At 40.7% G+C, this 13978-nt stretch overlaps 1 protein-coding gene across 8 annotated transcripts in view; it reads right to left on the reverse strand.

Moving 5' to 3' along the window:
• Positions 1–13978, reverse strand: part of rgs3a (regulator of G protein signaling 3a) — a 154756-nt gene that overhangs the window by 88824 nt on the left and 51954 nt on the right. For 7 of the 8 annotated variants that reach the window (XM_084383656.1, XM_084383658.1, XM_084383651.1 and 4 more), the window contains 6 exons: positions 9101–9182; positions 7538–7643; positions 5830–6268; positions 3808–3847; positions 2376–2737; positions 655–732 (listed from right to left, as the gene is read on the reverse strand). In XM_084383656.1, coding sequence (XP_084239782.1) covers positions 655–732; positions 2376–2737; positions 3808–3847; positions 5830–6268; positions 7538–7643; positions 9101–9182 — 1107 coding nt within the window. Of the gene's footprint in view, positions 1–654; positions 733–2375; positions 2738–3807; positions 3848–5829; positions 6269–7537; positions 7644–9100; positions 9183–12562; positions 13380–13978 lie in introns of those variants that run through there. The other variant, XM_084383661.1, reaches the window with a different exon arrangement.

Here is a 13978-nt window from a genome sequence, read left to right on the forward strand (position 1 = left end):
TCCTCGACTGATAAGGGTCTGATAGTTCAGAGTCGTTACAAATTCTTGAGAGATGTTCAGACATCTCCTCTCCCATTTCACCTCCCGGGATGTTGCTCGCCACTTGTTTCCCCTTTCTATATACGTGCATGACTCTAAAACACACATACGTTCTGACTTAAGATGCTCATTTGGGCAATGGGCCGTCACTTGCAGTATGGACAAAAATCACAAACCACATAACTTGTTGTGACAATACAGCAAAATGTTTGCCACTAGTGTGTTTGTCTGCGATCTTAAGAGCCTGGAGGGGAGGGGAGGGGAGGAGGGGGAGGGGAGAGGAGGGGAGCAGAGATCTTTCTGCATCAATCAAATTATAATACTCTTCGAAAGTGCACAGAGAAAATTGTGTTTCTTCTTCCCTCAGATCAACCAGATCCAATCTTTCGTCCTCTAAATACCATCTTGCAGCTTTGGGGTTTTCTTTAGATTAGTTTTAGATCATATCCTGCGTAAAGTTTTGGATGTCTCCTGTCAACAACAAAGGTAACCCCTCTGCAGAATACTAAACTGAAGAGCAACATGACTACGCTTTTAACACAAAGCAAACATACACACTGAACTTTTTGTCATGTATTAAAATTACACATATTAACATCATTAATTGCCACTTACCTTGAGAGAGTGGTGCTTGCTCTCGTGAAGTATCATCTCCTCAGATATGATGAGAGCTCGGCTGCACAGGTCAAGAGGCTGAGGAAAGTAATATTACACAGACAGATTAGATTACAGATGCAACGTATTTTGATATCCTTTGAGGCTCATTCATTGATAACTCATAACTTTAATGGGATGTATTTATCAATGACCACAAGCACAAGCTAATATAACTCTCTAGCCTGAATCATAAGCAACTGTTCAGTGTTTCTTAAGATAAAAATATTCTTGAGAATAAAATTTTTCCTTTGTTATAGATTAGTAAAATAAAACATGAGGCATTGCAGTACCAAATCCATTTTGGCTCCCAAATCCAAACGATGTGCAGAAGAGCTAACAGCAAGTCTTTTACAAGTGAAACTGATTCTGTGAAGACAAAAAGCGAGCTGCAACTGTGAGGCACTATGTGTGGTCTGCGTATGACAAGACAGTTAAAATGAGTGCAGCAACGTGGGAGGACTTCCTCCCAAGTCCAGCGAGTGACAGAGGGCCAATTCAATATGTGTGTGTATGTGTAACATTTGCATACCGTGTGAAATGGGGTCAGGGTAGCGCGTTTCTATATGAATTAGCAGGAAGTACCACCACTGCTGCTGCAGTTTGAAAGTGTTTGTGGCCGAAAGACCCCATGATACAAAAAAATGTTCAATGCTGCAGTAGGAGCAAATATCATATACCAACTATCTTCAAATATTCAATTAGATATTTATTATAACAATTGTGTACTTCATGTACATATGCAAAAATGAGAGCTTTCATTCACACTTGCATCTGCTTCTTTATTTTGACATTTACATTCATAAATTCTTCAATAACTGTCCTGGTTGCTCAGTTTGTAACACCGACCTCCTCAGTTCATTCTAACAACCCCATTTCCTGTCTTTCTTTGCAGACAGACAGATTGTCAAGCCTTGTCGCCTAAAGGCAGAAATTCAGAGAAACATTTGCATATCTAAAATATGTTATGTGTGAAAATAGAGCCTACATGACTTGCACATTATGAAATTCTCAGACTAAAAAGGCCAATGAATTTCATAAGTGCAAACCTCAAATGTCTATTTCCTTTTGACCCAAATGTTCTGGGGAAAAACTGACACCTCTAGAATGATACAATCTGTGCATCATTGTATATGGATATCCGTGTTTGACCACTGAAGACTAGTTTTCAGAGTGTCATGGTGACCGAGTGGTATTAGATTCACACCACATAACCACTACAGTATGTGCACAGGTAAGGCCTATGTATGTCACCCCTTTCTCTCAAACAGGATAAAAAAAAAATTGGTCATTTGTCATCAACTACTGCACATATTACTTCTGAAATAAGGTCCAATGAGGGAAACTGGAGGGGGTTTCCACCATTAACAATGTCATTAATAACACCTGTGTTTACCTACTATTTCATGTCAAAATGGTTGCTTTGAAAATGTTCTATTGACACATTATGTCTTGTTTGATTGATTGATCGGCACAAACTTATCCGCGTGCATTTAAATAGTGAAAATATGGTGGTGCACTAGTTTTTTCCCCTGTTACAACCTTGACTTAATGTCTAGGAGAACTCTTGAAGTCTGAACAATAAATTACAATGTAGTATAATGCAAATAAAAACCTAACTTGACTGTAAATACGCACACAATTACAAAAACACACACACATCTTCACACAAACTGACTTACTTGAACAAAGATGGGGAAGATGAGGATCTTGGGTGCCACCTTCACATATCCATAGTTACCGTGTGGAGTGTGTGAGCGGACAATTGTACAGTTCTGGTAGTTGGCAAAGTTGGCATTCTGCTGTTGGTAGTTTGGTACGCCGGCATTAGTTGAAGTGGACGACGTCTTTGTTGACTTGGAGTTGTTAGACCGACGGAGGAAGCCTGTGCGGCTGGAGAGACCAGCACCACCTCCACCACCAGCACCCCCAGCACCAGCACCAGCACCAGCACCAGCACCACTCATACCTCCAGAAAAAGCTCCCCCACCACCACCCTGAGGCTGTTGACCAGAAGCCTGTCGTGTGGGGTATAACCTGGCAGCTGTGGAAACAACAGGAGGGAGGTGAAGCAGGTGAGGATTAAGAGGCAGGTTACATATAATTGGAGTTAATTATGGTGTCAGTAAACATGTTGTGGTGTAATCACTTTCATAAAGCTCACAGAGGTCTTAAAAAGTTAGAAATTTTGGCGATTCGATACCATTTTCAAATCTTTACTCTAATATGAAGATGTAGCCATGACATGTTTAACTCAGCTTTGCATAAAGACTGCAAACGGGGAAGGAACAGCAAGCCTTGCTCCATCTACCAGCCCCAGTGCAGCTCACTACATTACATGTTATATCTTGTTTGTTTAATCCGCACAAAAAATGAACTGTAAGAACAACAAGCTGAGGATTTGGCTTTGGACCTCAGGACTGAGCCAAGCTAGCTGTTTCCCACTTTTTCCAAGGTTTACGTTAATCTAAACTAAGCTCAGCTAGCCAGGTGACTGTCACTTTGATTGTAGCTGGTCCAATGCTGGCTCACCATGAAAAAGCCAGACAACTGTCTACCACGCGCTAGCTCCAGCTGCTAAGCAAAAAGTGTTGCTTAAAAAACACAGTCAAAGTCACTATGTGTAAAAAAGAAAACATCCTTCATTCTGATTTTTGTTTGCCTTCCAGAGCTTCATAATGTTTGGCAAGGTAGAGGATACAAGCTGTATTTGATATTTCAAGCTGTTATATTTGATATGTTCCAGAAAAAAACAAACCACAGTGAGCATATAACTAGTGATAACCGGTGGCTAAGAAAGCAGTAAAAAGCTCAGAGAACTGAATTCACAAAAACTGAGAGCATCAAAAATATTTTGCATTCCCTGCATGTCTAAGGTCACTTTAATTTGAGACTATCTCAGGCTGCCAAATGTTAAGTGATTTTAATCATATTCATTAAAATAACAAAAGCCTGAAATGTGAAGTCAAATCTAAATTAACATTGGGCTACGTCCAAAATAATAAAGGCACCAGCTTAACCAACGGCTTTCAGCCAAAATATTCAACAGAGTTCACTATGGCCTTTATCGAAACATTGTATTGAGTATGAGAATGAAATACTGCCACGTCTCACCTAATGTTCCCTGGTTGTCTTGGTAAACAGGCCTCAAGATCTGAAAGCAGAATATTAAATCACATTAATATTAAATAGGCTTGTTTTAGCAAGATGAGGTCTGACATCTAAGCCGAGGCTAAAATGGAATAAAGCCAAAACACATTAAAACAATGACTTAAGATAGAGTAAGTCATTGCTTTATTAGATACTTTAATGACAGTTGGAATGCATTTCAGAGCTTTACTTTATATTATCTGATATTGATCATCAAGATATCAGGATTGAAAAGGGCTGCCATGAAACAAAAGGAGAATCTTTTCATAGAATATACAGTCATCATACTGGTGTCCTACACTTTCTCTTTCCGTGCCACTGAGCTATGGGTTCGTGTTCAGGGATCAAGCCTGGCATTAGCATGTGTAGTTTCTTCCATGACATTGAATTCAGTTTCTAGGACTCAGCTGAGCCCCTTTGGTTTAAGATGAACTCAGTGAGGCAATGATGTTTTTTATGTGTCATAACAAATTACCTTCAGCTGAGGGAGTAAAGATAGAAAAGCTGCCACCACTTCAAATGTTGTTCAGATTAGTTACAGTAGGTGAACTAGGGGTTGGAAAGTCACCGAATCATTTGCATGGTTCTGGAGTGGTCCATCATGATAAATATTTTCTGCAGTGTGGGCTTTCAAAGCTCTTTGTTTGTGAACTAGAGTATTGTGTCGGTGTGTCACCAACATGACCCATTTCCAGAGGCCTTTCGGTATATTTAGCCTGGGATGGCCACCACAGAATCTCACCAAAATCCCTGCCTTCTCCTTTGTTTGTGAAAGAAGTGGTGGCTGTTTGAAGCAGGGGAATGTTTGTTCACGATGTCGGCATGTCCCTATGATCTTTTTCCAGAGGCTAACCAGACCACTCTACACTCTTTCTTTTTCTTTCAATGCTTTTCTGTGATTCCTCTGAATCTACTTCTGTTCTTCCTGCGAAAATCAATCTTATCTCAAAGCCCCTTAACAAAAGCAGATGGAGGGTGGACACCACATGACCCGCACACAGACGAACATACATAACACACACACACACACACACACACACAGGTCCAAGTTAGAGACAGACTTACAGAGGAAGAGATAAGGAAATAATGACAGCAGAAGGATTTAGTTTGTTAGAAATGTTTTGGGAAGTTTTGAGAAACTATTTAGACACTAAAGGCTGAACAATCAATGAAAGACTGAGGGCACTACTGCTGGGAGAGTGTCTTGAATCTTTTGGTTCAACATGTTTGTAACTCTGAGGAGGTTAATTGGTTAGTATCGTATCGTTAAAGTTGTGTTAGCTGAGGAATTCAGTTCAGTCTTTTTCGATTGATTGAGTTTGCTTTATTTTGTTTTTTACCTCATACACATGACGTCACTGGATGAAAAATAAGAACATGCTCTATAAAATGTCATATACAGTACATGTCATACTGTGCATGTACATGCATGTTATACTGAAACTGCATATTGTGCAATGGACAAGTCTTGGAATATGTGAAATTTCATAAAGTACACATTAAAATGCTATTTTTGTTGACTTCTTCCTCACTCTAAAATGTTTTTTCACGTATAATCTATGGCACATAGTTGATTTATGTATTCTATATGATATCTGTATGTCAGATACATATGCATTGTTTTCCTCATATGAGCTGTGCTTGTTTGGTATAATCTAATGAAAGAAATATTGCCAAAGCTTCAGATAGTACAGGCATACAAAATATTATTAACAGCTACATGATAAATGTTATTGTCTCCTCTTGCAGTCTATTACTCCATATCTACATTACACTGACCTGTGTATTCAAAACATGTCTTGAAGCACAAATCATTGGCAGTAACCCAAATGACCCAGACATACTGTATATACAGTCCGTCTATCTATCAGCCCCAGGGATGAAAGGTAAGGACACATATCTAGGATGAGCCACCATATGACCATGGTGAGGATGGGGAGGACGAAGGAGATGATGAAGATGCAGCCCACCACCACTTTGCGGTACCTGGCTTCCGGGATTGATGGGGGCCAGGATGATGTAGTTGTCCCCGTTGGACGCTTTCACCCTCGTACCCTTCAACGTGGCAGTGTGAGGGTGGTGGAGGTGTCGCGGCTTCCCGTCCAGCTCCTCGGCCGACCCTCCCTGAGCCCCCCACCTCAGGGTCCCTACCCCTACGCCACTGCTATTTCCAGCATCGGAGCCGTTGACCAGCAGCCTGCGGGCGGCAGTGGCACGGTGGTGGGCTGGGAGAGGCGGCACAGCTGGCGGGGTTTTGCTGGTGCCAACGTCTGGTACACGTCTGCGGGCTGGGGGCGAAGGGGCATCGTAGTTTGAAGTGGAGGCGGAGGGCTTGTAGGAGGGCCGATGGATGAGGCCTTCAAAATTAGGCTTAGCTGAAGGGCCCGTGCGCCACACCACAACTGTGATTTCATTGGCGCTGTTCCTACGATGACAAAGAAAGATGATCAACAAAATAAATATTCAAAGTAAATATTTACCTCCGTCAAGGAAGTTATGTTTTCACCCCTGTCCACTGTTTGTTCAGTGGTTGGTTGGTTTGTCAGCAGGATTGCACAAAAACTACCAAAAAGATTTCCACGGACCTTGGATGGAGGATGCATTTTGGCCCAGAATAGACCCCATTAACTTTTGGAGCAGATCCAGATAACGGAGCAGATTCAGGACATTTTTCTCACTTTCTTTAACATCATGAGAGGGCATTTTCGTTATTTTCTGAGGGAGTTATGAATGGATCTTGATTAAGAAAATAAGGCATATATAGGTGGCTGGTATCAAGAACAATTTGATGTGGATCCTTAAAAAAAAATCTGGATCTAGTGGATCTTAAAGGTGCACTATGTAGTTTTTGGGAAGACTGATTTATTTTATGCCTAAACAAACTAAGTAAACAAACTCTCTTTATTTTCATGACTGAATGAAATGAATAAACAAAGTGACATTAAATGACAACATAACATAATTTCATACTGCTTTACTTTGTTTATATTTGGCGGACCCTGCCACCTTTCTAGCTTCAAACAGTGTTCTGGGACCTTATTTTCCACTGAGAACAGCTTGTTTACCTATTAGTGGTTTAACTACCACCAATTTGCAGCTGAGATAATGGGGATACAGAAGGTACCAAAGGTGATAAGGCTTGATTGAACTGATTGAACCGCGCATGTATCTGTTAATGACTTAAGGTAAAAAATTATCTTTTCCCATGCAGCTGAAATTTTGCAGAAATGATAATGCAGAAAGAAGTCTATGTAAATCTATTTTGTTAGTGCAAATGAACTGAATCATAAAAGTATATATGGTTCAATGAGGAGAGAACACAATATTAAACACTTAACAATATAACTCCGATTACGTTGCTGACTCCTAATAAATCACTCACGTAACAACATTAAACCATACCTCAAGGCCCATCTCATCTCACAGTAAATTCTTATTGGCTACAGGCAATATCAACCTCTTATATAAATGAACTTTATACAACACAGCCTTTCTCAGGCTGCCAGACATATCAGAATGTCTCAGATTAATCTGCAGGTCAATCATGAAGGCAAAACTAACACCATAACCCTCTCAGTCTATCATGTAATCGTTACAAATCACTGTCCAGACTCCTGAATAAGCTCATGAAAAGGATTCACACAAAATTGTGTGTAAATCCGCCCATAATCCTCTGATGTGTCATACTCATTACCTGATAGCGTGGGCTAGGTCCACACATTTCCACTGCTCCACTGGCTGACCATTTAGCTGCAGGAGAGTGTCCAACTGCTGCAGGCCTGCCTGATCCGCTGGACCCCCTGCCGGAGTGAAGAGACAGAGCGAGTTCGGATCATTACACACTCTCAGGAACACCCCATGCTGTACAGCTCCTTTATTTCTAAGCTTGTTCTTTTAGTATTGGAGGTACAGCATGGCCAAATTACTGTGCAGATGACAGAATAAAATTATTATCCATATATCCATATTATTTATAATTAGTATTTATTTTATTGTAATTTTTATCAACATTTCACTATTATTTTGTTATCTATTGCGTATACAATCTTTGATTTCTCTATCTTTTATTATTGTAACTACCCAGGTTTTGATCTATAAATATTTTTTAGCTTTAGCTTTAGCTTTAGCTTTTTAGCTTTGAGCTGCATCAAATTTGTTCGACAAATGTAAACAGGGGCTCCAAACTGACTTTTCACACTGGTAATTCAGGTGCACCTAACTTTTTCATTTAGGTGCACCAGCACATAATTTAGGTACACCCAAAAATACATTTTGATAAAATTTTCTTAACACATTATGTGAAAGATGTGAAAGAAGGTACAAAGTCACAAATACATGTACAACACAAAATTGCGATAACATCAAGTGTTTAAAAAATAAACTGCTAAGTTTCAGGTGCGACCAATGAAAATGTTTAATTGCACTTGACAGTTTTTTTGTTGCATGTTAGACCATAAAAGTCGCACCCTAGAGCCATGACAAATGATTTGATTGATTGATTGATTTAGTCATATGAAGATCCTTGTAAATTGTGACAAAATTCTGTTGCATTCCCTTTCATCTCCCCTCAGTGACAGTAATGACATGGCAAACTCAAGATTCAGCCTCTTGTTCAAAGACATGGCAGCAGGGTGGACGCCTGCCAACATGGGAGCTTGACTCCAACTCCATTTGTCAGACAGGCTCCCTATTAACTGCAACACCCTGCTGACTGAGTCAATGCTCATGGTAATTTCCAAGCTACGACCACCGGTGAAATAAAAAAAAATGAAACACCCACAGGTTACATGAAATTTTCATGATGTGAGGTGCAATCGTGAGATGCCAAAATCAGGTCACTTGATGTGAAGCAAAAGCAGCTTTTACAGGAATATAAGCGATAATCTAATGCCCTTAAACTGGAATACAGGAAACAAAATCTCTATTTTCTGACTTAAAAAGCAAATTAGCCACCTGCTTTCCAAGTTCATGTCATAAATCATTAAAAATATTATAAATCTATTTTGGCAGTCCTATGAAAGAAAATGTAATACATCACTTATAGGCAGGCAGTCTTACAATCGAATACACTTTGGTAAAGTAACTGCGTGTTTGGCTGCTTTTAAATTTAAAAAATGAATGATTCTGGGGCTTCCAAGAGAGAAATGCTAAGAAAAAAATTAAGATTGTTCCATCTTGAGGCAATTTATGTCAATATTTAAACGTCTTTCTGGAAAGTTGAGCTTCATTTACACGGACATGAGCATGCAACACTTGCCTGGATCAACAGCCTGCACCCTCACAGGGGAATCCGAGCAGATGGTGAAGCCATATCCATCCTTTCCTCGAAGGATGGTCACCTGCACGACACACACATACACACACAAAGTCATTTAGTGATATGAAGATACGACCTCTGTCTCGATCCCCCTACTACCTGAGGAACCAAAAGTAGCATGCTGGCAGAATAATCAACTTCCTTCCTACAGAACGATTAAGTAGATTTGTATTCTTCTTCTACTTCCTATTAAAACTGTCTTGACAGCAGTTTCCCTCTGAACCCAATTAGCTGAGTTAGTGGGAAAAACAACTCAGAGAGACGGAAGAAGGACGTTCTTTGTCCAGAAGTCAGGAAGAATGGAATAAACTGAATCTGCCAAAATCAGATTTCCCATCGATTCACAACTACAGTATATGTTGGTATGCAATAAAAGCCCTTCAGCACAAAACTGCTTCTGTAAATACTAATGAGACTAACTGTAAAGAGTGAATCTAGACTGCTTAAACGTTTATTCTCCCAGGTTAGTCCCACTGATATTAGGAACATTACAATTACATAACTGCATTTTATGAAGCAAATCATATGTGACCTGCCATGAGGTTACTAAAAAAAGAACAGTTTTTTATGAGTTTACATTCCATTGCCAGACTTTTTATCAAACAGCACCACACAGGAGAGTAAGGATTGTAAATCCTTTGTAAAGTACGGTATCTCTGTCCAACTGCTGTGACTGAAAGTGCACTCCCATATTACTGGATAATATGCAAGCATCAGGAACAGAGTTTAAATCCAATTGGCATTAGAGCTACAACAATTAGCTGATTCATCGAAGCATCGATAGTAAGAAAATTAACCACCAACTATTTTGATAATTTTCAAAACCTAACCAAGTAGTTTTTGTGCCTAAACCTAACCAAACCGCAACCGTGTCCCAATGTTAACAGTGATGTATGTAGTTTTGGGCAATCAATCTATTTGATCATTTAGGTTTGAGAATATGTTTGTCAATGCATGTTTCAAGTCTGGCTCAACGTTATTTTAAAATACGAAGACTCAAATACACCAGTTACACCAGATACACACACACACACACACACACACACGCACACATACGCACAAAGAGACAATGGTGATGGCTCTTTCCCATTGTCTCTCCTTCACTTTGACCCTCATCATCAAACATTCAGTACCTGTCCCCGATAGTCAGAGCCAAAGTCAACATAGTTCTGTCCAAAACATCTCACTTTCCATCTCATCTGCTGACAACCAGGGGCCCAAAACACACAGACACCCCCGCCACCCTCCCCATCCCTCTCTCTTTCTGTCCCTAGTAGTGGAAGAGGAAAACTACATGTACATGTTGCTAAATTATAGTCTACCCAGGAGCAAGACGCAGAGACTTGGAGAAATACAGTGATTATTCATGGGCCTGAAGCTTGTGATGACCCTAAAATGTCGGGCACGATTGCAGTTTCTTATAGTCCACTGATTTTTATATGCCCTGTGTCACACTGTTTGGGGCCACAATGCCCTTACCATATTTCTCTACCCTTCATCTCTCCAATTTCTCTCTTTTTGATTCTGCCTCCCAACTGACACTGATTTTTGTTGTTGTTGTCGTTTTGAAGACAGGTGAGTGTTTTAAGTGCTGTACAAAATACATTAGGATTGTTATCTAATTTTGTATGCATGTACCCTCTTTAATGTGTCTGAAACTTTGTGATAACAGGGTTGACCTTCTTCCTCTGAGGCCATTCACACACATGGATGCACACATGACTCGCCATCTTCATTCATGACTGCAGCAAAATGTACAGACAGCGTTATATATGCTACAGTTGTTTTCCTGCACTGTGTTTATTTTTGTATAGAGACAGACGGATATAAACAAATAATCTTCCAGTTTGGCTGTGTGACAAAAATGAAGAAATCATGCAAAAATGGAGAAAGAAAAGAATAAGATGCATAAAACAACTGTAGGTGGAGAGAGATGACAAGAAGATAAACAGGAATAAGAGATTAAATAGTGATAAAAGAGGGCAATGGGACTTGAAAAGTGAGGGAGCTTATGACACAGGCAAGCAGAGGAACAGGCGGCATGAAAATTACATTTCATTGGAATTAGGGGAAAAAAACAGACAGTCATGTGATATTTTGAAGAATCACCTTGAAGAAAATGTTGAAAAGCAAAGACTATGACTCAAAATAAACAGAAGTGAAGGAAACATCTATCCACCATGCGTTGTCTTTCTTTCTATTTATGTTGTTTTATAAAAAGCTGAGAACTCTTAGAGCCGCCTAATGTGGACCGATTCATCCAAAGTTGAGAGACTTTACAGCATTAATTCAATTTGAGCATAGTTGTGTCCAACCACTTGGACTCCTCTGGACTGCTTGCATGGGAGAAAAGTCCCATGGCCCCTTTTCCACTTTTAAATGAAAGCAGAGGGATTATTTTCAAACTGGAGGAGAACAGAGGCGACTAGATTAGAAATAATGCAAGCAATAAGTATGAGTGCTCTTGAAGTGATTCATTTTTTCAGTGCATCAATCACCAGACATATCACTGAAAATGAATAAAGATAGATAAATGGGAAAAGTTCTCAGCTTGCATTAAATATTCATATTGTATGAGCAGGGCCTTAATGATAAATTAATAACAAAATCAAAGGAACTGTGGATGAACTGACTAGACTAAGATGTCAACTTTCTTGTGTTGAATTTAGATGTACCCAAAGGACGACAACCCTGTATCCCATGAGTGTAGAGTATGTGTTCATGCATGTGTGACAGAGCTTTTCCCCTTTTCACATTCATGCCTCACTGCTCCACCATCGTTTCAGACATGATTGCATGAAGCTGGGAGCAGAACTCCAGCTGGTTTTCAGTCTCTTCAAAATATACGCATCTATTCATATTTTTCATGTTTTCTTCCACCGAGTCAATTGAATTATTTAGTTTCATTTCCCTATTTGTTCTAATGTGCTATTCAAATTTGTTGGCTATAAATGTGTGGGATAGCAGCATCAGTTTATATCCTAGCAAATATTTTTCTGCTCTTCTCCACTTCTGCTATCCTATTCTCACTATGTGGAGGATAAATAATGTAGAGGATAGACAGCTCGCAAGACACATATGCCTTTAAACTCCTACACTCGCTCACGGATAATTATTCCCTTCCGGATGTGTCGGACATGTAATTGAAAGTGCATTTTCTTCATCGGTAATGGGAAAATACGAGGATCCCAAATTGATTGCCACATCAATTTTTATATACAGCTTCAGTCATTGACAGCTTGACAGCTAACTAAAATGTTACAGCTTCATGAATGATGGAACTTCTTTTTTAGTTTGCTAAATAATTATACAAGTATTGATCAGAGATTGTAACTGTCAAAACTTTGGGCACTCTGTTTCTCAACTTCACCCCCTCCCTTACTCTCTGTAACATAAACACACCTGAGGCAGCCTACATCCGATGCAGAGGTGGCACAGCCCATGGATAGTATGCATCACACCTCCACCTCCTCCTCCTCCTCCTTCTCCAGCATTCAAATCTGCAGCCAGCACACACACACTGCGACGGTGACTTTCCACCTGGCCAGCCCTTCTGCAGCCCGAGTACCTCCACAGTTTCCTCTGTGCGGCTGAGTGCGTGTTCCTGGGGCTGTGCTCCGGTGGCTGGGTTGACTTAAGCGTGTTATGAATCATCTCGTCAGTGACAGTTGCTCGGTCTCGCAGAGTTCAAAATGTGTAATGGCCAGGTAGCAGTCCAGTTGAGGTGGCTCTGGATGGTAATGCGTCTCACCTTGCTGGAAAACTGACAGGAATCCGTCGCGGACGATAAAAATGTGTCCTTAGAGACGTTATACTGGCCTTCGCTCCGCTTCAGCTTTCCCCAAATGAGTCGAGATTCAATTTTCTTGTTAACAGTCCTTTCTGCAGAATTGGCGTCACTCTGCCACTGACCTCCAACTGCACTCATTCAACGTTTGTAAGTAACGACACTCCAGTCATCAATGCATATTCCTGCGTCTGTACCCGTCATTTCATCTACAGTTTCTGGTCCTTCTCTTGGCTCTTCTTAAACTTCAGTTCTGACAGTCTTCCCTTTGTCTTCTTTCCTTCAACTTTTCTTTGCTCTCTTCTTGACTTGCATTTGTTCTAACACACTGCCCAGCTCCTTGCTCGGTGGCCTAAACAGCAGCAGCTGCAGTAGCTCCTGAGATCAGCTGTGTGAGAGAGTGTAGCGGCGTCATGTAGGCGAGACTGGTGCTGGCTCGGCCTGCTCAGGCCACACTGTAGCTCCTGGCAGGGGCGCTCATGGGAACTCTTCAACAGCAGAAGAATAGGAGGAAGTGCCTCCCACCGCCACCCCCCCCTCCACACACATACCCTGTACACACACACACATGCACTTACGCATACCTCGCCACCCCACAGCCAGGACAGCTTTGTGTGTCTGCCCCCGATAAGACCAGTTTGCTTCCTGAGTCCACACTATGAGGCTGTGAGAGGTGCTATAGCTCTCAGTCATTTGCAAATATACACTGTAGTGACTAATGCAGGTGGCAGAAGGGAGACGTGTATGAATCAGAGGGAGAAAGGCAGGATTTGAAACAGGAGTTGTTGGGAAACTCTGACGCTGCAAACTTGTCACAGTGGACTTAAACTCTAGACCATAATTGCACGGAAATGTTTCTGATTGCTTACGACTTTTAATGACCACTTTTACTTTCCTCACACACACACATATGCCTCAATCAGACTTCACACCTCATCCTCCTTAGCTACCATAGTCCCAAATCTCTATCCAGACATTATGCTTGTTTGTTATGTTTTCAACTTCCATATTTCCTCTGCTTTTCCTTTCAG

The sequence above is a fragment of the Pagrus pagrus genome (assembly GCF_965226575.1).
Source record: "Pagrus pagrus genome assembly, chromosome: 19".
In the NCBI taxonomy this organism is placed as follows: domain Eukaryota; kingdom Metazoa; phylum Chordata; class Actinopteri; order Spariformes; family Sparidae; genus Pagrus; species Pagrus pagrus.